Source organism: Panthera onca, chromosome A1, assembly GCF_046562875.1.
Source record: "Panthera onca isolate mPanOnc1 chromosome A1, mPanOnc1 haplotype 2, whole genome shotgun sequence".
Classification (NCBI taxonomy): Eukaryota; Metazoa; Chordata; class Mammalia; order Carnivora; family Felidae; genus Panthera; species Panthera onca.
Window position 1 is genome coordinate 48846929 of NC_138339.1, and position 24076 is coordinate 48871004.

The following is a 24076-nucleotide window of genomic DNA, read 5'->3' on the forward strand; positions in this document are numbered from 1 at the left end:
AAACCATCCTAATTTCAGAGATGTTAAAATTAAAAAAAGATTCAATAATAAATTACCATGGACACTGTCCTTTACTTGATAGAACAATCCCCACTCTGTTGAAGCTCTTTGTGCCTCCCAGGTCATCCCTCTCAGCTTTTCACCCTATAGACACCTACTGTTTGGAATGTGGTGTGTAACTGGTTTCTTTACAATTTTAATATGTATTCCCAAACATATTGTTTGATCTTGTTTTTGAACTGTTCTATAAATGGAACTACATCATATGCATTTTTCTGTTGCTTCTATTATTCAACGTTGTGTGAGATTCATACATGCTAACATGAATAGATGCTATTCATTTTCACTATTGTATAACATGCACTGTAGTCAGTACCACGATTTACAGATCCTCCTATTTGATAAACATTTGTACTGTTTCCAGGGTTTTGCTATCACAACTTGTTTTACTGTAAACATTTTCCTAGTTGTCTGCTGGAAAACATATTTGAGAGTTTCTCCAAAGTATATACCTAGGAGGAAGAATTGTTAAGATTGGATCTGGGGTGGGCAAAACTTTTCTGTAAGGAGCCAGATATTAAATATTTCAGATTTTTTGGGCCATAAGGTCTCTCTTGTAACTATTCAGATCTGCCATTTTAATGAGAGAGTAGCCATAGGCAATATACAGATGAATGACTGTGGCTATGTTCCAATAAAACTTTATTTACAAAACCAGGCGGTTAGCAAGATTTGGCCCTCAGGCTGCCAATTCCTGATCTAGATGATAAACTTCTCATTCTGATTACCTAAAAATGCTGCTATACCCCCCTTTACCTCCCAATTATCCCAAGGAGACAAGAGTTCTGTCTTTAGTCTATGGACTGGACTGAATGTCCATATTCAGGTACCTGTGGGGAGGAAAAAGAAGGGCATAGGGACATAGTGGTGGTGATGCTTTCCAACCCATAGTCTGTGACTTGTAGCCATAGTCTTGGGGAAACCAAAGGCCAAAAGGGGTTGAGGCAAAGCATGGCTCTCAGTTTGGCTCTGCTGGTTATGGGTGAGAGGTCAGGTTCTGTTTGACTGGATGCTGGGGTCTCAGGCTGCAGCATAGTTCACATCACAGAAGCCAATGTGAAGTCACTACCAGGCTAGGGGATATAGACATTCAAACAAGATAGCATTTCTTTTGGAGTTGCATGGTTTCCTTTATTAGAGAAAGCTGGAATTGACTCTCTAGGGATGTTTCCCCGAGGCTGGGTCTCCACTGCAGCTTCCTGTCCGGTCTCCTATTTAAATGGATTTGGCTTCAAAGATTATTGTCTCCATTGTCTCAGATGTCAGGGTACTACAGATATCCTCCTGGCCATCCTGGGCTTTCTCTATCTTGGCCTCTATGTTGCGCTTCTCTACCTTCTTAGCCACGAAGTCTAACTCCCTATTGTGTGTTGTGGCCGCTGCTTTTGAACCAGAAATGACTTTCAAGCTCTTGAAGAAAGAGCCAATTTTACTGGATTTCTTACTTACAGCACCTGAACTGCTTGCAGATTTTATCTTCCCCAATTTGTGAGCTGTCCTTGACTCCTTTGCCACAGAGCTGCCACTCTTGTGAGAGTGGTGTCCTCTCTTTCTTACATGGCTCTGCCCTTTCTCCTTTTTGTCATCTCTTTTGTCATGGCTGGATAAGGACCGGTGGGAGGATGATTTCTGGGTCGACTTGTTCCTTCCCGTCTTGTGGTGACTTTCACCTTTCCTGTGGTGATGGGAACTTTTCCTACTGGAAGTTCTATCTTTCTTTTCTCTTCTTTCTTTTTTTCCCTTCCGGGTTTCAGCACTGGGCTGGGAGACCTTCTGGCTTCCATCCCGTTCACACATGTAGCCCTCACTCTGCAAGGTTGAGACGAGGGGTGCTGCTACTGGGTCTTTCCCAGTAGGTGTGCCAGTCATCACTGCACCTGCAAACACCACACTCATGCTGCTTGCTGAGGAGAGATTGGCAGTTCCTGTCGTTACTGTGGAATCACCTACCGAGGATGTGCTTGCAGCGCCCAAGGCCACGTTCGTACCCTCTGAGGATATATTGACAACACCTGCAATGGCCTTGTTGGATCCACTTTCTCCCGGACATTTGGCGGCGGCTCCAGCCAGGGCCACTGTGTTTACCTGGCCTGGACCTATAGCCTTGGTTGCCGATATGCTCTGAGCACCAGAGGAAGGCCTTGTTCCTGCCCCTGCCACTGCTAAGCCTGTTGTAGCACCCGTTGCTGTCCCTGCTACTGCCATGCCTGTGGCTGACCTGGATGCTGCTCCTTCAGTAGTCCCTGAAGTCTTCAGGACCGCAGGTGAACCAGGCATTCTGTGGCGGGCATGATGGATTCCCTCTCCCCCAGCGTAACCAGAAGAGGTGGCTCTAGACACCTCATGAGGCTTGTGAAGCCTAAACTCATCCTGATCCCCTTCTCCATGGAGCTCTGGGGTCTGTGTCAGGGGAGGAGAAACAGGTAAGAAAGAGATGACAAAGTGAGACTAGAACTTTCTACTTCCTTCTCAACCTGGAACTTAACAACCCAAGGGCTTATAATTGGAAAGACCTTCAAAATTATCAAGTCTATGCTCCCACTCGATGCAAGATCCCATCTACAGCACCCCTGTCAAATGGTCACTTGGTTTTACTCAACACTCCCAGCACCAGGGGAAGCACTCATACAGTTAGTTCCCCATCTTCATGTATTTTTATTTTATATACATGGGTTTATATCTCTGCAGGACAGGTTCCTAGAAGTAGGGTTTCCTGGGCCAAGGAATCCACACATCTCACATTGTAGTGGCTACTAAAATTGTGCATGTGCAGACACACATGGGTTGTCCTGATTTTAATCAGTACATGGTGGTCACAGGGATACAGAAGAAAGGACTTCTTAACTGTTAACAGTGTTCCACAGCTGATGAGACTAACTGGGTTGGGGTAAGTGTTGAAGAAGAAATGAGACAATCAAGATGCTGTGGAAGGAATTAACAACCTAGGGTATGAGACCAGAACAGCTGCTAGCTAAGGTCTCTCTGAAAGTCAGCCCCATGGGACAATTTTGAGATGCGCTCAGGAGCTCCCCCAGTGTGGTAAGTCCTGTAGTGGTGGCTCATTTGACTGTGTGCTTATTCAAGTGGAATGTGTTTCCCAGGTGAGCCTCAGAGAGCACAAGAGGTTTTGTAGGACTAGCTTTCAGCTACTCTGCCAAAGCCCCCTGCCTCATTTGCTTGAGTCTCTGTTGATGCTTACCACTAGGCTTTTGTCATCCTCTAAGGTGGCTGCATCCCCAGTTCGCAGTGTCGGGGTACTGCTGCAGCTATCCACTGGTGGTCTCAGGAGATAGACGAGTTTTTCCCAGTAGCAAAATAGGTCTTCTCGTGCATCTGAAGAGGGACACAGCTGCAGATAGAAAGTGCGGCCAGTGGCCAGCTTTAGGCGCAGCTGCTGTTTCTCGCGATCATGAATGGAGATCTTGACAAACTTTAAAGGAAGTAGCCTGGTGAGCTCTAGGGTCTTCATGGGCTTGTGACCTCTCCCCTTGGTGGTCCGGGCGTGTCTGGCATGCTCCTCACAGACTTTTGTTGGTCGAGCCAGTAGCATGACATCAGGTAAAGGGAGGATGGGGCTGGTGGATGCAATGCCCACAGTCACCATTCGGACACGGTTGTGTACATCAATCACCTCTCCTTTTTTGCTGATCTGAATAAAGTCGCTTTCAAACATAGGTGCGTATTTGAAAATGTCATACTCTCCTCCCTTGTACAGTTGTCGTTGCAGTTCCCCCATGGAGGTATTGAACACGCCCATTGAACGGTAGCTGTGGGCCGTGTAATAAGGTAACAAATACTCGCTGCTCACGGTTCTCTTCATTTGAGACAGCTCCACCAGCCACAAATCGAGTCCTTGAGAGAGAGAGGGAGTGAAGGCAACTGCCCATCTCCCTACAGGGCTCTGCCTAAATCTCTTCCCACCACCGCATTTATCCTCCAGTCCTTTGTGACCTGTCTTCATCACACACCCCTTTGTCCCAGCCTCTAAGCAGTCACCCCCTTGATGCAGGGTCACCAGTCTCCCCCCACCCCCCACTCCCCACCCCAAACTAACCACCACCTCACCAGGGACAGGCTGACCCTACCAGGATGTAGATGTGCATAGACCAGATATTCTTTCTAATCAAGATATTGGGATACGTGATTTATGAAACAATTCTGCTTTTGTAAATATCTGGGTGGTTTCCAGTTTCATTGTTGTTACAGATATCCCTATAATGATCATCTTCCTGCAAGTATAGTTATACATCTGCTAAATTATGTCCTAAGAATAAAATCCTGGAAGTGGACCCTGTGATTGCTAAGGGAAGGGATCTTGTTGGGATTGCCATTCTGCATGTCCCCAGTGCATAGCACAGTGCTGACAGACACTGGAAAGTAGTTGCTGAGTAAATGGTCAAAGGGGCTACTGCTACCTGTTAGAACCAGAGTTCCAATTACACGGTGGTTTCCAGGGTATGAAGGCTTTTCTCACCCATTTTCTCATATGAAGGAGGTGAAATTTGAAAACCATTGTTTTACAGTGATGAAGGCTCAGGATTATCTTGCTCAGTGTCAGAATGCAGAGCTGGATTCCATCCCAGTACTTGTGACTCAGGTCAGGACTTTTTCCTCTGCCTCAAGCAGCATGGCTCACCATTAGACTTCATTCTGCACCAAATATGGAATCATTCACGGTTAGCAATATGCGTGGGGACTTACTGGGAACCACAGGAATTCATAGAGGTCTTGAATCACCATAGGGTTTCCCGCACTGGTATGCTTGCTGCTTCACTCTTGATGTCTACCTGATAAACCACTGATGTTTTGTTTCTTTGAAAATCTCTTCAGAGAAATTATGGCAAAGATGCCTTTTTAGAGTTTTTTTTTTTTCACTTTGCACCGGTGATAAATCCAAATTCCCCCTCCCCCAGTTAGAAGACTACTTCTAAAATAAAAATGCACCATCCAGAATCACCAATTGCCATGTGGAGGTCTTGAAATAAATTTCAACCCCAAAATACTTTTTTGCATCCCCAGTGCCTACCACAGTCCCTGATACATTGTAGCCTTCCAATAAATGTTACTTTCCTTGTAGTCATTGAGATTAATTCTTCTATTTGTTTATTCAACAAAATTGATTGAGCAAATATGAATTTGGGGACCAGCTGGAAAATGGAAATGCAAAGATAAAGGTCTTTACCTCCAAAGAGCCAAACTGTTTTTCTCTAAAGATGTGAAATGACTTCTCAAAAAAAAAAAAAAACAAAAAAACAAAAAACAAAGTGTCTTCTATTCTGAGGTGATAATCACTAAAAGTTGACAATATCAAGTTTAAAAATAAGAAGCTGGGATTTTCTATATTATACTGAACCATATGTTCTCATAAGTTTTTTTTTTTCTGATGAATGGTTAATAATTAAAGAAATCATAATCATATTATTAAGAACTTACAAGCCAGGTATGTTACTAACCACTTCACATTCTTTTAAATCTTTAATCCTCACAATAGATCTATAAATTGTAGATACTACTACTCTCCATGTTTTATAAGGGAGTAAATGAGGCAAAGAGAAGTTAAAAGAGCTTCACCAAGGTCACAAGAGATCCAAAGCACATGGAAGCCCCCATTCATTTAGTTAATATTGTTAAGTGCCTACTTTGTGCCAGGCCCTGTTCTAGGTGCTAGGAGTATAGCAGTGGACAACACAGACAAATACCCTTGTTCTCACAGAGTTTGTGTAAAGACAGTAAATGAGTCAAATATATGGTATACCCACTGATGATAAGTGCAGTGGAGAAAGATAAAGTAGGCACGTGGGATGGGAGTATGTGCAAGGAAAGGCGAGCTGCAGGTGGTGGTCAAGAAAAGCTCAATGAGAAGCAATATTTGAGCAAAAACCAAAAGGAGGTCAAAGAGGAAGCCATGCAGACCTCTAGGGGAGTCGCCTCTCAGTCAGAGGGAAAAGCAAGGGCCAAGATTCTGAGGCAGGAGTATCACTAGTGTGTTAGAGGAACACCAAGGGGGCTACAGTGACAAGAGCAGAAGGAGGGGGAAAGTGGTTGGAGATGAGGCCGAGAGGCAGCCATGGTGTTGGTAGGGGAGCAGATAGCGTGGGACAGACCTTGTAAAACATCGTGAGATCTTTGTCTTTGGGAGATGATTGGACTTTCATATACAGAGGATCATTCTTGCCACCATGTTGAAAAGAGATTGTTGGGGCACCTGGGTGGTTCATTCAGTTAAGCATCTGACTTTGGCTTAGGTCATGAGATCATGGTCTGGTTTGAGCCCTGCATCGGGCTCTGTGCTGACAGCTCAGAGCCTGGAGCCTGTTTCAGATTCTGTGTCTCCCTCTCTCTCTGCCCCTCCCCAGCTCATGCTCTGCCTCCCTCTCTCCCTCTCTCTCTCTCCCTCTCTCCATCTCGCTCTCAAAAATAAATAAACACTAAAAAAATAATTTAAAAAAAAAAGAGATTGTGGAGGTACCGGGGACAGAAGTGGAGACCGGGTGGCTCCCGCAAGAGACAACAATGGGTAAGAGGTGTGTGGTATCAGTGTCAGTAGTGAAAAGGGAGCAGTTGCAAGACACGTTTTGAATGAGGCAGCTATTATGTATCCTGGTGTCGAACAGTTTTCAATAACTATTAGTAAGTGAAAACAAGCAAGTTGCAAAATAGCATACATGGTATGCCATATATTTTGGAATAAAAAGTTGTGTGTGTGTGTGTGTGTGTGTGTGCACGTGCACACAAAGGTGTGCAAAAAACTTGTTGGCTGAGGGAAATGGTGGGATGGGGACTTAGTGCTTCAGGACATTCTCTTTTACACCTTTTGGGTTCTGTTTCCAAATTATGGATTGTGCATACTACTTACACAAAAATAGATAATATTTTAAGATTTATAGATTTATAAAAATGTTATATCAGGGGTGGCTGGGTGGCTCAGTCAGTTAAGGATCCAATTCTTGGTTTCTGCTCGGGTGTGATCTCACAGATTTGTGAGATCCCACACTGTCAGTGCAGAGCCGGCTTGGGATTCTCTCTCTCTCTCTCTCTCTCTCTCTCTCTGACCCCCACACTTACTCTCTCTGTCTCTCTCTCAAAATAAATAAACTTAAAAAAATGTTATGTCAGTAAAGCTCTATTCTTAGAATATTCATTGATTCAGGCCTTGGTCTAGAAAAGAAGTAAATAAATAACTTCATAAAAGTTAACTCTCTATAGCACAAAATCTCACGCAAAATTTATGCTTTTTCTTTTTTGATAGAGAGAGGGGGAGAGGGAGAGGGGAAGAGAGAATCTCAAGAAGGCTTCATGCCCAGATTGGAACCCAACACAGGACTCAATCCCATGACCGTGAGATCATTCAACCATGAGATGAGCCACCCAGGCACCCCTCAAAGTTTATTTTTTATTTTTCTTTAGGACCTTTCAAAATTTAATTCTCTCCTCCCAACCTTTAAAAGTCTGACATACCCCCTATCAAAAAAAATGAAGATCAGTAACTTAAGATCTATTTACTTATTGTCCATTCCAATGTTACTTATTGTCCATTGTTGTGCTAAGAGCATTTGGGTTCTCACAAAGTAAGTCTCAAAAATTTTTAAGCATAACTTGCATACAAATATAGAATGAAAACTTAGCAAAGATTTAATTAATCCATCAGTGAAGGAACCAGCAGGATAGTAAAGCTGGTTCAAAGGAAAATCAGAGGAATAGTCATTGGCATTGGAAAAAGAAGTCAGGTGAACATTGTCAGGTTAGATACAAAACTGGTTAAATGTCTACAGGGCAATAAAATCTTAACCTTTGGGGTTATCTTTTACTAAACAGAAAACATTTGCATCTCTTCTAAACAAAAATCTATAAGTTATTACAGAACTTGACAGAGTCTGAGACTTCAATCAATAATGGATAGTCTTCTTAGGGTACTGAAAATGTTCTCAAATTACATTGTGATAGTTACCAACTCTGACTATACTAAAAATCACTGAACTATATACTCTCAATGGATGAATTTTATGGTATGTGAAATGTATCTCAATAAAGCTGTTAAAAATAATAGATAGTAATACTTTAGTCCTAATTTACAGGTCTAATTCCATTGTCTCTCTTCCTTCTCTTAGATAATCAAATAATCCTTGGGCTGGCGTGTTAAGCAATGCTTTAATATAAAACTGTAAGCACAGGCGCCTGCTTGACAATTCTTTATTTACACGTTTTGGGTAATTTTTCTTAACAAGGAAGATAGTGAAGCATGTGTGAACCCTAACTTCAGAAAAGCTTACAATACAGTAGAAGAACACACTGTAGAAAGGAAGACAGAACAAGAGGGCAATTAAACATACGATAGGGTAATAGTTAATGAATTGAATGAGTGCTGAACCTAATAACACCCATCACAATATTAAAACCAACAGTAATTGTTTTGCAAGAAAAACTGCCAAAGCCACAATTCTAAGCATAACTTTCCATGTATTTCTAATTGGCCTAAGATTGAAGAGACAGGCAGAGTGAAAACGCTGCATATGATATACGGAGTATAGGTAGACATGCAAGATTGTCTACATATTTATCTACATATTTATCATGGGAAGAGGTTTCAAGTCAATAACCTTCGTTCCCCATCTATTATTTTGAAAACCAGGGCAAACAGTGGCTATATATAGCCTTTTCAATGAATATGCCACCTGAGAAGGCATTGTGAGCTAGGGCAGGATGTGAGGGTGGGGAGATTTCCATACTGTACACAATATGTATCTGCCGGGTAAATCCCCAGGACTAAAATACAATCCACAGTACTTTTATGTCAATGCTGCTAAGCGAGGTGGTGGCGTGGGATGAGCTGCGGTTAGCCTTTAGGCACCTAGGACTTCAGGAAGCCAACCTGATACTCTGTCTTACCTTCTGGCTGTCAAAAAAAGGCCACAGTCACCTTGACTCTTCCCCTGAGGGCCAGTATGCAAATCAGTTTGCTTCTGCCTTGGGTTTAAAAAGAAAATGAGATGGTATGCATAAAAGAAGCCAGACGGACATTCTAAATAGTTTTATTTCTCAGCATTATGATCCAACTAATGTCACCTCTCTTCCCCTCCTACCTTTTTTCTGCTTCCTTCTTTCTTCTGTCCTGCACGTATTTGGCCCCATACTGAGCCAAATTTCTGCCCTGCTCATCACAGTCTTATGAATATTCTCCTCTCAGCTTCCAATTTTGCTGTTTATAAGCCATGAGATGTCCTACCTTAGCTTATATATTTGTTTCTTTGATGTTACACTTTCAAAGAAGCTTGCCATCAAACACACACACAAATAATACAACAGTTAACATTAAAGATAAAAACAAAGATTAGAAACTGCATAGAGGTAGAGAGAAATAGCTGATCCAGGAGCTGGGATAAGATGATGATTACAATTAAATATTAAATTTAACTTTGAAAAATACTGGAAAAATGTACGATCAGTGTTAACATTGATTATCTCTGAGGGGTGACACTAGAAGTAATTATTAACTTTGTCTGTTTGCTGGTTTTCCTTTCCCAAAAAGGATATACTTCACTGTTACAACCAGAAATAAACATCTATTTCAGAAAGTTAGCTCTAAGCTTCCTGACCATCTATTATCACTGTCTTCTGCTAATCAAACCAATAATTTCTGTCAAAAGGCTTAGTTTTCTTTAGTTGTAAATTGGAGAATAAAAAGAAATTCTCCCATAATGTCATTTTTTAAACTATATAAATTAAAAAGTGACACATTTTTCTACCCTTTCAATTCTGTTTGCTGAAAGTTTGATATGTAAATTCCCTGACACAGTCCTGTGGGGATATATACACACAGTAAAACCTTGGTTTGTGAGCCTAATTCATACTGTGTATTTCATAATGTATAATTCATAATGTATATATACACATATATATTACAATAAACACAAAAGGTTTTCATGTAAAAACAGGATTATGCCCTCCATATTGGTCTGCACCTTTTCTATATTAACAATATATTGTGTACTTTTTTTAGAATGATACGTTACAGATGTACTTCATTGGTTTTCATGACCTTATAGTGTCCTGTTGAATGGATACATCATAGATTATTTAACCACTTTCTCAATGATGCACATATAGACTGTTTCTGTTACAATCAACACTGCAGTGAATACTTTGTGCATTTTATCTATGTGCTCATGCTTTTTCTCCCCTCTAGATAGTTCTAGGAGGAATAAAGGTTTATGAAGTTTTGGATTGTTTTCTTAAGTAGACTTCACACCCAGCACAGAACCCAACACTGCTCTTGAACTCACGACTCTGAGATCAAGACCTGAACTGAGATCAAGGGTCAGGCACTCAACCAACTAAACCACCCAGGCACCCCAAGGCTTATGAGGTTTTTAAAGAATACCCAAAACATTCTGGGTATCACTATTAAAGAGGTATAAATAAACTTGATCAAGTTCAGATGAGAACCACAAGGAAAATAAAGGGCTTAGAAGCCACATCCTAAGATACAGTTCTTCAAGGATCTCTTTGGCCTGGACACAGGAAGCTCTGGGATTTCATAAGAAGCATCTTTACTTGTCTAAATGGCTATTCCCTAGAACAGAGAAGAGGACCAGAATTGTGGGACCTCAAATGATAAAGCAACACAAATGGACCTTACATTACTGTAAAGGCGGATCATTTATTGACATAGTGGCAACACTCTGGTGTTCCGATGGAGGGCCACCCCACTGTGCTCTTGGTTCCTGTGGTTGGGTAAGGCTGACTGTATCCCACCCCGAAATCCAGGAGAAAGTACAGACCTAGAGATAGACAACAGAACATTCTACTGCCTTGTCTGTGATGTGTGTGAGCATGTCACCCAAGCCAGGTCAATGACCCACAGTTCTGAGAGTTTTGCTGGAACGGTTAGGGAAAAGAATCCGGTTCCAGTGGTAACGCATGTCAGCCTATAACTCCTGGCATCCATTTTGCTGCCATGAGGGAAAGTCTGCCTAAGCATGAAGCCCACACACAACAAAGAAATGAAAATGAACATTTTCGATGTCATTGTTTATATACCTGGATCCAGTAGTGCCAGACTGAATTGTTTTTTTTTCCATGTTTTTAGGGGGATAAATGAGGTTTTCTAAGTCAGTTTCAGTTGAGGCCACAAAAGCCTGTAATGATATAATTCAAGGAATCACATACCTTCCTATCCTAAAATAAAGTACTATATCATCTGTGACACAATAAGAAGGAACACGGGTTCTACCAGTAATAGTATTTGCCCACCTCCAGCCTTTAGAAAACCAGGGCTTGAAAAGTCAAGAGAAAGAGACTTGAGTACACCATGCATTTTCTCTCACAACCCGCCAAGGGGAAGGAGAGAAGGCGCTTGCGTCCATCAGAAGCCAAGTGACAGAACTTTAAGGGACTACTCAGTGAAATTGACACAAGTCTCATAGCGTTTAGGAGAGATGAGGATTGGTGTCTAAATTGTACTTAGAGAAATGTGATGGTGAAAGTTTGTGGAGGAGCTATTTATTTGGTGTCAAAAGGGGGAAGGGGTGATGCTTGGGGCAAATGGTGTATCCATCAGTTGCAGGGCAAGGGTGCCTGAGTCTTGCAGTAGAACCATATAAGGGAATAAACTGGTATGCAGTCTCTTTTCATGGAAAATTCAAGAGGACAACCAAGATGGACCGAGGGATCCCAACAGAGTTGGAAGGAGCAGGAGGCACACTGGAGGTGAAGCCCAAGACCTGAGGGTTGGCTCATTGGCCAGTCCAAGTGGCATCTCCCACATCAAGAGAACTGCTGCCAGAGCCCTCTGAAAATAATGACAGCCACAAAGCACATGACAACACTTTCCCACGGAAGAAAAAGGAACAATTGTGTACCCACCACAAGCAGAGGGCATCGACCCCAGATTACAGCTGAGCCTTGTTGAATGCTGTGACTTTTTTCCTTCTTCCCCCCAGGCCTGAGCCTGAACAGGTGGATCCGGAGCCAGCCTAGTGGGAGGGGCAAGAGGAAGAGTTTGGAAATGCTGGAAGAGTCAACATGGTCTAAGCTTGAAGCAGACCCATGCTTGGGAAAAACATGTTTTGAGGAAAAGCATTACATTGAATACATGTTTGCACTTTTGATTATTACAATGAACTGGACTGGCCTTGCTTTCCCTTTTCTTAACTTCTCATTATGGAAATTTTCAAACATGCAGCAACATGAGGAGAACAGAATGAAGAACCCCCACCTACCCAGCACCCAGTTTCAGTAAATGTCAATTCAGGAACAAACATTTTTCATCTCTTCCCCTACCTGTTTCTCCTCCTTCCCTGAATTATAACAAAGAAAATCTCGAGCATTTTATAAGTAGTTATTTCTGTATGTTTCTGTGCAAAATAAGGACTCCTTTAACACAACAGGGCCATTATCACAACTTTAAAAAACTAATAATTAATCATCAAATACACAGTCAGTGTTCATATTTCTCAGTTGTCTCTTAATGACTTTACAAAACATTTGTTTGAACCCAAATCCAAACAAAATCATCACATACTTGATATGCCTCTTAAAGTCTCTTGTAATCTGCAGATTCTCTCTCTGATTTATTTGTTGCAGACATAGGGTCATTTGTCTTCAGTGTTTTGTGTTTTCTGGACTCATCCAATTGCATTTTTATGTGTCCTTTGCACTGTTCCTTTATTTCCTATACTTCCTGCCAACTTGGATTTAGATCTAGATGTTTGGTGAGATTTGTGTTTGGTTTTTTCCCCCCTTGGTTAGACTTCTGCGTAGGTGGTTTTGTGTCCTTCCTCTTTCATTACATCAGGAAATACAAAGTGTCTAGTTGTCTCTCTTTTTGTGAGGTTAAGAGTCATCAGTACATTATAGTATCATCAATCTGATATATAAACTATAAATATTTCTGTTGGCTTTTCACATAATGATTTTAGCCGCCGCTGATGACTGCTGCCTAACTCCTTTGTGTCACTTGGATGGCACAATGGTGGTATTTCATCACTCCCTCTTCATTTGTTAGTTAGTATTCTTTTCTAAAGAAGGATTTTCCCTTATTAAGTATTTGATCCCTAAACTGAGCTGTAGCTCTTCAAGAAAGACAGTAGACACGTTTTATTCTTTCCCTTTGTTTCCTAGTTTTCAGAATAGTAAATCGGTTCTCTGGACTCCTCCAAAGGTGATCAGTGGGTTGATTTTTGGGTTTTTTTTTAAGCATCTCATGAACTCGTGATTTTAACACTTTGGCTATTCTTCAATTCATCGCAATTACTGTTCTTTTTGACACCCAATTGTTCCATCTTTGACAAGTGGCTCCTAAGGATTGGACTTTTTAAAACCAAAACAAAGGGATTATTTATTTTTATGAGTGTTTTCCTGAAAGCTATGAGAAAATATTGAGCCTTTTAAGGTTACATTTAAGTGAGGACAAAGACAAACCCCAGTGAGTGGGCTTGAAGGTATTATCCAAAAGAGAATAAAATTACTTATGATTGTACTTCATGAAGACTTGGCAAATGAAAGGCACCCAGTACAACAGTTACTGATGATATTTTGATTTCCCAGATGAGAACACTTTGTGAAGTCTGTAAATCTTTCAACCTGAACCAACCAGTTACCCTTTTCAAAGGAGTTTACAGTCTATTATTAAGTATAGTACTATATTATGTATGTTAAGAGTAGGTTTGGTGTTTATGATAGAACTTCAAAATAACAGAGGCTTAGAAAATGTAATTTTATTTCTCTTTATGTTAAAAAAGAAAAAGGTGATGCCAGGCTGGCATGGAGAGTCCAATGTCATTAGGACCTACGGCTTTTTCTATCTTGCATTCCATTGTCCTCAACATGCAATTTTCACCTCATGATATAAAATAGCTGCTCCAGCTCTAACCATCATATCCACATTCTAGCCAGTAGGAAGGGAAAAAAGAGAAGGAGAAGAGTATGATGACTGCTATTAAGGACATCTCCTGGAAGTAAGAGATGCTCATCACATCTGCTATGTTCCATTGGCTAAAAAATAGTCATGTGACTGAAAAGTAGTCTTTATTCTGGCTAGCCATATGCCCCAGATAACCTTCAGGAGGTCAGTTACCCAGAAAAAAAGGGGAGAAGAGATATTTGGAGAAAACAACGCTCCTTGCCTCAAGCCCAGAAAGAAAAAACTACATCGTTTGGGCAGTGTATCTCCACGCATATCTTAAAACCTCAGAATGTAGGAGTGGGAATCATTTAAAGTATCCACTTTTCCCACCTTCTTGAGTGTCTTGACTATGCCAGGGCATCCAGTATATGAAAAAAAATTAAGCTGTGGTCTGCTGATTTATGTACAAAACAGAAAATTTTAGATGATTACACTCCTATACAGTAATAACGATTATTTTGTTTCATTATTCATCCCCGCCCAGTATATGCCATCTCTGCTTCCTCTGAGATTTCTTGGTTATTTACTTCATGCCAGAAGTAAGACTTTTACTTTATTTTACTTTAACCATGTACTGTTTCTAAGGCAAGGTACATGACTAGCATCCACCACTCAGAGTTTATGGGATTCAGTTCTCGAAAGGACCCTACAAGGAGACTGAGGATCAGAGAGGGTAAGTGGCTTACTCAAAGAGATACAGCTTAGTAAATGACAGAGGCAGCATTCCAACACAAGTTTCTTTGTCTCAAAGCCCAAACATGCTTTGTTTATTATGCCATTCATACTTCAATATATTTGTCTTAAGTGTTTTATGGTCCTTGTCTCTTTTAACTGTCTAACCCAGTTTGGTGATTATTCATTCAACACATTTAAAAAAATTCTTTTTTTTTTTAATTTTTAATGTTTATTTATTTTTGAGAGAGAGAGAGAGAGAGAGAGAGCAAGCAGGGAGGAGCAGAGAGAGGAGGAGACACAGAATCAGAAGCAGGGTCCAGGCTCCGAGCTGTCAGCACGGAGTCCGATGCGGGGCTCGAACCCACAAACTGTGAGACAGTGACCTGAGCCAAAGTCGGAGGCTTAACCAACTAAGCCACCCAGGTGCCTCTTTTAAAACATTCTTTCTACACACGAGGCACTGTGATGGTTGCTGAGTATATAACACCGACCAAAAACCACACATAGTCCTTACCATCATGGACCTTCTAGACTACTGAGGAAGACAATCATCAATCCAAAAGTCACCCTCCAAAATGTAAAACGACAACTGTCATAATGGGTATAAAGAGAAAGGTATAAGGTATCATCTGCGTATAATTGGTACATTTGACTTTGGAAAGCCAGGAAGGCTTTCCTGAGGAAGTGACACGCAGAATAAGACTTACAGTGTAATTTAGAGTTAAAGCAGGCAAAGCAGGGGAGAGGAGATGTTGTCAGGCAAAACGAGATGTACAAAGTGGTATAAGGAGAATTTGTGAAGGCTGGAGTGAGAACATGTGAGCAAGCTGGGAGACGAGCCTGGAGGGAAGCCAGAGAGCAGCCCTGCAATGCCTTGTGTAGGGGCACTGCTACCCCAGTTTTTCACAGCTGAAAACTGAGGCTCAGGTCTCTTGAGTAATATGCCTAGAGTCTCACAGCTAGTTAGGTACTGGAGCCAGAATTCAAACTGTGGTAGGTAGAATAATTGATCCCCTAAAGATAGCAAAGCCTAATCCCTGGAACCTATGAATGTGTAGGTTACATGACAAAGGGAAATTAAGGTAGAAGATGTAATTAAAGTTGCTAATAAACTAACCTTAAAATAAGGTGATTATTTTAGGTTATCTAGGCAGGCCCAGAGTAATCTCAAAGTTCTTAAATTTGGAAGAGGGAGACAGAAGAAGAACTTACGTTGTAGAAGATGAGAGAATTTGACCCGCTGTTGTTAGCCCTGTAGATGGAGGAATGCGGGTGGTTCTAGAAGCTGACAGGACAAGGTAACAGATCCTGCCCTTAGGGATCCTCCAGAAAGGATCACAAGCCTGCTGAAGTCCTGATCTTAGCTTGATAAAGCTCATTTTAGACTTTTGAACTACAGAAATGTAAGATAATAAGTTTGTGAGCCACTAAATTTATGATGATTTGTTACAGCAGCAACAGGAAACTAAACACAAACTATGCCCATTGGCTCCAGAGCTCATGTGTCTACCCCATGTGCAACATGGCTTAATTGTTAGATCGTCTAAACCAGGAACTATAAAGATTAAACTCTAATGCTTCCTAACATTTTGACTCTCAGAATCTTCAAGTATCATTTCCAAACCATACAGCAAAGGGTATGTGTAGTTTTTACATATGCCTCTTAGTTTTGTGAATTTCGAAAGGATGTGGTTATGGCCTGTGACATCAGAAGAGAAGCTCCACATTGTTGACTGAACACTGATAGAAAGATAACATCGGAGGCAAGAGGCCTTTTAACAGCTCTCTGAAAGTCAACTGCCTCCCCAGTGCATTCCTTGCCCTGAAACTGTGTCCTTTGGCTGTGCTACAGGGTGATGCCCAAGGTGCATCACTTCTCAAGAACTGGATCATGAACAACTTTATCCTCCTAGAAGAACAGCTCATCAAGAAATCGCAACAAAAGAGAAGAACTTCTCCCTCCAACTTTAAAGTCCGCTTCTTTGTTTTAACCAAAACCAGCCTGGCGTACTTTGAGAATCGTCATGGGGTATGTGAACACTTGTGTCTTCTTTTTCTAAACAGTATTTTTTATTTAGACTAGGCTGAAGCATGAAGATATACCTAGAATAAAATAAGGGGACACAGACATGCTGGTTACGACCGCCTAAAAAGTACAATAAGAGTAATCAGAAGAGAATGTGGAGAAAAGTCCAGAGGTGGGGTTGTTATATTAGGTGATTTTAGTTCTAAAATCTGCAAAAGAGTAAGTTTAATATTTATTAATGGTTTTTTTCCTGCAAGTTTAATTTCAAAATTATAATAATTTATGTGGCAAATGCTATGATTGGATAGAATTTGAACTTCATCGGAAATACACTAGATTTTATGGAGCTTAGATGAATAACATATTAGCATTCAATGGGACCTAAGGGATGATCTAGCCCAGTTATCTTAATTTATAATGGAGGAAACTGATACTTTAAGTGACAGTTCAGTGTCAACATTTTTATGAATTTACTTCTATATGTCCCAATGGTCATTATTCACTTAATATCTTGAAATAATATTCCCTAGGCACCTAATTATCTAAAACTTGCAAGGCCCAAAAGTAAACCTCTATACCCCTTGGAAAATTTACCAGGGTTACCATGGTGTTATGCAATACAAACCAGTGGTTCTTACCCAGAAGATTACAGTTGCTTATCTAGGTCAGTCTTTTTGTATATCTAGAGATAGTCTTATATTCTTTCTACAACAGCAGTGATAATAACATCAACATGAATAATCGTAACAATATAGTTGGGTACAAAAAACACTGCATGAGGAGAAAGGAGACCAGACTCTACTTCTCTCTAGGTGATGGAGCCTGGGTAAGCGTCTCTACCTTTTTTTTTTTTTTTCAACGTTTTTTTTTTTATTTATTTATTTTTGGGACAGAGAGAGACATAGCATGAACAGGGGAGGGGCAGAGAGAGAGGGAGACACAGAATCGGAAACAGGCTCCAGGCTCCGAGCCATCAGCCCAGAGCCTGACGCGGGGCTCGAACTCACGGACCGCGAGATCGTGACCTGGCTGAAGTCGGACGCTTAACCGACTGCGCCACCCAGGCGCCCCTCTACCTTTTGTGTCAGATTCTTCCTTTACAAAATGAAAGGTCTGGAAGTACTACCTCCTTTCTTGAAAAATTTGAGCCCCTGTTTAGCCCTTTGCAGTACATTTTCAAAGCAGGTGTGTGACATTGTACTAAATCATTGTATTTGTTTTTCTATCATTAGGGAGGTAAGGCAGGGTTTTCACCTATATTTTACTGAAGGGGAAATAACATTAGGTGCTTTATGGTTAGGGACAAAGGCATCCCCATGCCTTGTTAGGATCTGACTTAGTAGGATAAGCATGAGTTTGGGACTTTTTGAGAGCCAGGCTTTGAAGTGTTCCATGAAATGGAGCCCTGAAGTAGGCCTGGGTATGGAGCCTATGGGTGTTGCAGGCGAAATACTATCACTTCTTAGAGATTCAGACATGCTCTTCTTCAGCATTGATATCTTACTGATATCAATCAATAATCAATCAGAAGGCATAGAGAAATACTTACGTAAACGACTTGCACACAAGCATGCACTATGTATCACCTGTAAATAACAAGAGCATTACACTTGTGGGAAGAAACCTTTTTAAAAAAAATTTTTAAGCCTCCAGGCACCTGGTTGGGTCAGTCAGTTAAGAGTTTGACTCTTGATTTCGACTCAGGTCATTGATCTCACAGTTGGTAAGTGGAGCCTGCTTAGGATTCTCTCTCTCTCTCTCTCTCTCTCTCTCTCTCTCTCTCTCTCACTGTTTTTCAAAAATAAATAAATAAATATTAAAAAAATTAAAGCCTCAGTCTTACCATCTGTAAAGCGGGTATGTTAACAGTACCCATGTCATGAGAACGTGGTAAAGACTAACAGAGAGAATGTATTTAGACTGAACTATTTGAAATTACCACTCAGTGGATCAAGACAGGCCAGACAGTGGCGATTTCAAATAGTTCAACTTAATACGTAAAGTACTTAGCATAAGTTCTGTCACCTAGTAAACGCCTAGTAAAAATTAGCCTTTTTTTTGTATCATCATCACGTCTCGGAAGGAGCTAGCAGGGTGGCATAACATATTCATTTTCAAATGAAGGAAAACGTTCAAAGTCAAGCTAACATCAGGTTCCTGGATTCCTTCTCTTCTGTGACTAAATACAAGCCTGTGGAGAGAGACATACATTCATGCATTACGAAATGTGTGATGCTGAGGCAACCATTGCCCCTCTCGAGGTCACAGCTTCTTTTTCTCTTTTCTCATTTGGAAAATTATGTTTCTTGCCCTGTCTTAAAATACTGTGGACTTATGACATCATACAGAAAGTAATCCTTCTACCTACTCAGAAAAACATTCCATAATTTTGCAAATTAAGTATGTTTTTTTTCTAACTTTAAAATATCCATTTTCTAATTTTAAATATCCATGTCTAAATATCCATCCTGATTGAGCCTCTTATTTTGACACCGATTTCGCTCTGGTGTCTAGTGTTGAAATGTGTGAGTGTTTTCAAGGGAGCCGGGAAGCGCCTCAGCCTGCCGGAGCAGTGGCCCAGAAAGAAGCATAATGTTGGCAGGTGGTGGGTCGCTGGCAGGCATGCTTTCAGACACCACCCTGTGCCTGCCAAATTCGTTGCAGAGTGGTCCCTGATGCCTGGCATTCATTAACAGAGGACAATGAGATTAGGGCCCCCAGTGTGCTGATAAATGTTGAACTAGCCTACAGTGGTAGTGGCAGTGGAGAGCATCAGGCAGCTCTAATCCATAGTGTTTGCTGATTTCTCTGGTGTAAATACTCCCATCATGGCCAATTTCAAACTACTGGTGTGATGTCTACTGGCTCACAAAATTCCTCCAGATTTAGCAGTCAGCCCTCATGGCCCACAGCAAGCCAACTCCAACATACCAATGACAGCTTTGAATACAAATAGTCTCCGGAGAGGGAGTCACCAACCAAGCCACATGCTTAGTTTGCACATGACTGAAATTAGATTATTTCCAGGGGCAAAAGAGAAATGGAGGGAGGGCCTTGGGTAGTTCAAGTGAGCATGGCATGGAAGGGACAGCACAGACGGACACAAGCATCACTGATTGGTGAGGCCAGTATAGCTAGGTAGAGCTGGATTCAACTTCTGGCTTTATCACTTTCTGGATGTGGGGTCTCAGGAAAAGTCTTTGAACCTTTTTAAGCCTCTGTTTGCTATTTGTAAAGTGAGGGCCCCAATGCCTCCAGGCGATGTTGAGTATTTCATAAGGAAGGCATGTCATAAGCTCGGTACTAATGATCTTCTGAAGGACCCTCAGGAGAACTGGAAAGGTTTCCTGGTTTTAATGTCTCTGCACCTTAGGGATCAAGCGTGTTCTTTTCACCATAGTGTGGGAGCCATTACCTGTATGTGGGACAGTCAAGACCACCATTCTACTCAGGGTCTGGTTATGGGTCTCCACTTCACATGGGCTCTCCCCGTTAGCCTGCAGTCGAATCTAGCAGCAGAAACATCTCTTGGAGCATGCATCCTTCTTGAATTAAAGATGACAGGTCAGGAGATGGTCCCTCTTTCCTTGCTTTTCCTTGCACAGCAATCAAAAACACAGCGTCTGGTGTCAGACACATCTGGGTCAAAGACCAGCTCCTCACTTAAAAGCTATGTAGCTTTGTGTAAGTTGCTTAAGGCTGTGTGACTCTACATTTTTTGTAATGATTAAACATTCCTGGGGCACTTGGGTGGCTCAGTCAGTGAAGCATCTGACTTCGGCTCAGATCATGATCTCGCAGTTTGTGAGTTCGAGCCCCGCGTCAGGCTCTGCGCTGACAGCTCAGAGCCCGGGGGCCTGCTTCAGATTCTGCATCTCTCCATCTCTCAGCCCCTCCCCTGCTCATGCTCTGCATCTCTCTGTCTCTCAATAATAAAGAAACATTAAAAAAAATTTTTTTTGTAAAAATGATTAAACATTCCTTCTTGATCCTGCTTCCTTTTAATGAGAGGGAGGTTACCATTATTCTAATAATAATAGGAACTAATATTGCTGTCTACTTCTCCCCATTTTCTATGGTCACTTTCCTCGGGAAAGCCACCAGCAGCTCTCACCTGGGACTGCTACCACCTCCTAATGGTCTCCCTGCACCCACTGTGCCCCAGTCGCCCCCCAACCTATTCCCTACACAGCAGCCAGCGTGACACATGGTGACTGTGATTGCTTCCTGACGATCCGGACATGTCCCTGCAGAGGTTCCCCCCTTAGATCTAGAGCGGACACCAGAGTCTGTCACATGCCGTCTTCCCTCTCAGTTCGTGTCCCTTTTTCTCCCATCTCTCTGGGATCCAGCTACATAAGATTTGCTGTGACTTTAAGTCCCTCATTTTGAATGTCGCTTGCCCCGGGAAGCCTTCCTTGATTTCTCCAGACTAGGCCATCAACTCCTGTTATGCTCTGCCTTAGCAATGCCTACCCTCTCTTTGGAGCACATCCCAGACTCGTAATTACCCACTTATTAACGTGATTGCTGTGCTAATGTCACTCCCCCAGCCCACCCTCCATTAGATTATAAGCTTTATGAGAGCCAGCACCCAATTTGGTAAAGATGGCAGCATCAGTGTTTATAACAGCGCCTAGCACATACTACTCACTCATGCATTATTTGTGGAAGGAAGAAAAGGAGGGAAAGAGCAAGGACATGAGGGATAGACATACCTTTGGAGAGGTTAGAGTTTCACAAATGAACTCCTGATAGAACAAGGCTCAATTCCAAGAGTAGAGAACAAAGCAAGTTATATAGGACTTCAAAAGGAAGAGTTCTGGCTGTAAGAGTCAGCAAATAAGACTCCCCGGAGTTAGAAATTCATGTCCCAGCCTTAAAAGAGGAAGAGGAGGATTCAGGAGGTTGGAATTTTAAGAGGTGGGTCAGAGAGGCACATGCAAGAACCAGCAGGTGGGCCAGCCCTCCACCCACACCCCGTTACTCTGTTCTCTTTTTTCTTCCTTCTTTCCCTGTTTCTCTTCTACAGTTAAATTCTTTGTCAATAATACTCTTAAAGCTACCTGAGCTTTTTTGCTTGAGACTTGCATCAGCCACAGTCTCTTTCCACCTCATTCCTACGTAATCCTGTTGCCTTCTGGCTGGGTTTTCACTGACACTCAAGGCTCCATACAGTTTATTATCCATGCGACACCTAGAATGAACTTTTAAAATGATCTTACAATAAATGATAAATCAGATCTTACTCTCTACTTTTAAGCCTTCCATGGCTGCTTAGAGTATTTAAGGAAATTCTCAGCTATGGCCTACAAGACTCTTCATCCGGGGGTCCTTATCTGCATTTCCTATTTCATTTCACACCACATTCCCGTTACTCACCAGGCTTCTACCACATCTGCCTTCTTCCTGAACCTTGAGCACTCCAAGCTCATGCTCACTCTAGGGACTTTGGACAGGCCAGGACTAGGGGGAGGCAACTGAGGGATACACTTAGGGGGTGCTTGCTCTCAGAGCCTGCAAATGCAGGGTCTTTGCATTAGCTGTTCCCACTGCCAGGAACACCTCAGGTGTTTGCAGGACTGATTCTTTATTGTTTCCATCTCTTTAAATATTTTCCCAGGATCCTGTTTCTTTCCTTTTCTTCTTCTTTCTTTTCATTTCTTTAGCACACAGATACTTCAATATATCAGTATCTGCATGTACCTATTGGGTTTACTGATGTGCTTCCCTGTTTGTTTTCTGTCTGTGCAGCCCCTGGGATGAGAGCAGGAGGACCTTGCTCATCACTGCATCACCAATACCTAGAACAGTGCAGGGTGCATAGTACGTGGTCGATAAATACCCAATAAATGAACAAAGATCACAAAACTCAAATTGAATTCCAAAGAGCATCTGGGAGCTAAAAATGTGGGCCTTGTCTAGCTAGGCAAAGAGAAGTAAGGATCCAAGGCAAAGTATTTTGCAATTCAGGCCACTCAAGGCCAAAAACATGCGGTTTCAATGTCTACCTTAATGGATTTTCTTTGTGAACTGATTTTTGCCTTTATGATGTGATGTTGATGTTTTATGGAGAAAGCTAGTGGATGGAGAGTTTCTATTTTGGAGGCAAATACTCCCACATTAAAATTAAATTTGATTCCTACTGCTCAGGGGCTGGTGCATCCATCAACCAGCATTTCAGTAAAAATAGGCCACGGAGCAACACTATAAATGTAAGGGCTCGGTTTTTGACTCAGTCTGGGAGAAAGGTTTAACTGTAAAACACAAGAGCTCGGTTTCTTGAACTACGAGGTCTATGTAAAGCAAGACATCTTCATAACAAACTCAGAAATGGGCCCCACAGAAAACTGTTTTAAAGCTCTTCTCAAGTTTTCATAGGTCAAATAGGTAAATCCTTATCTCTCCATTTTCTTACCCAACTAGTAATAAGTTATTCCACTTCATAAGTTATTAGGCCTACTGAAGAAAATAAATCTTCCAGGACCCAATTTTCATCCAGAGGTCCGTCTGGGTTTGACTTCATGACACTATGGGGCTTCACTTAAAGTGATCCAGGGACGGAAACAGAAGCTCTGAAATGGCTTTCCATGTATCTAAAATTCCCTTTTTAGATCCGATGTCTGCTCAGTTCCTTGAAATTTCAGTAAATTTGTCAGGATTTTAATTAAATAAGAACCTGATCGAAAGTCTCGTTTGTCATATAATTCCCATTAATGTTAAGGTATTCATAAGCAAGCTCTTTGCTACATATTCCTATTTTAATATTTACAAAGTCATAGAAATTACACCTACTTGTTATAAAAATTGAAATATAGGACTTTCCCCCCCAACTACATATATTTGTGCTAAAGTTTTATTATTATCATCATCATCATCATTATTATTTTACCATAACAGAAATTCTAATTAAAAAAAAATAGTAACAATAAGTAGAAAATATACACATAAATAGTAGTCTCAAGGCAGTGGCAGTATGGAGAATCAAATCACAGAGCACATCTTTCCACTAATACTGTGGTGCTAGATATAGTTGTTTGATAATCAAAGAAACAACATTAGAGAAGCCACTCTCAGCAGCATCCCATTATTTTAAACCTAACACTGTATCAAGGAAATGTTTCTTTTTTGGTATGTAAAGTTTCATTCATTTGTTCAGCAAGCATGTCTTGACATCTACTATGTGCCATGCTTCAGGCTACATGCCAAGAATATGGTGATAAATAACAGAGGAAAGGTGTCTGCCCTCACAAGCTTAGCTAGTAGAGAAGGCAGACAACCACAAGTACATAAATATATGGGGCAGATACAGACGGTGGTAGGTTCTGTGGAAAGACTAAGCAGGAGCTGGCGCTGAGTTGGGAAGAAGGGTAGCCAGAGAAGGAATTTATAGCCAGGCTAGGGCCTGGAGG

The 24076-nt window shown here is 41.5% G+C and overlaps 2 protein-coding genes across 3 annotated transcripts in view; one reads left to right on the plus strand and one right to left on the minus strand.

Annotated features, from left to right (window-relative positions):
- Positions 1–1165: 1165 nt before the first annotated feature.
- Positions 1166–20099, minus strand: GARIN3 (golgi associated RAB2 interactor family member 3). Of its 2 annotated transcripts, none has more exons than XM_060634834.3 (6): positions 20080–20099; positions 11923–12032; positions 8947–9024; positions 4535–4710; positions 3260–3912; positions 1166–2460 (listed from the first exon to the last, which is right to left on the minus strand). In XM_060634834.3, the coding sequence occupies exons 4-6, from the start codon at positions 4536–4538 to the stop codon at positions 1276–1278; spliced, it is 1842 nt and encodes a 613-aa protein (XP_060490817.3). In that variant the 5' UTR covers positions 4539–4710; positions 8947–9024; positions 11923–12032; positions 20080–20099; the 3' UTR covers positions 1166–1275. The 2 variants fall into 2 exon arrangements, with proteins under 2 accessions (XP_060490817.3, XP_060490818.3); XM_060634835.3 differs by having other exon boundaries at positions 4476–4710; positions 20080–20097.
- Positions 16389–24076, plus strand: part of ITK (IL2 inducible T cell kinase) — a 58652-nt gene continuing 50964 nt past the window's right edge. Inside the window, exon 1 of the mRNA XM_060634833.2 lies at positions 16389–16667. Within this exon, the coding sequence (XP_060490816.1) occupies positions 16530–16667 (138 nt within the window). The 5' untranslated portion in view covers positions 16389–16529. The remainder of the gene's footprint in view (positions 16668–24076) is intronic.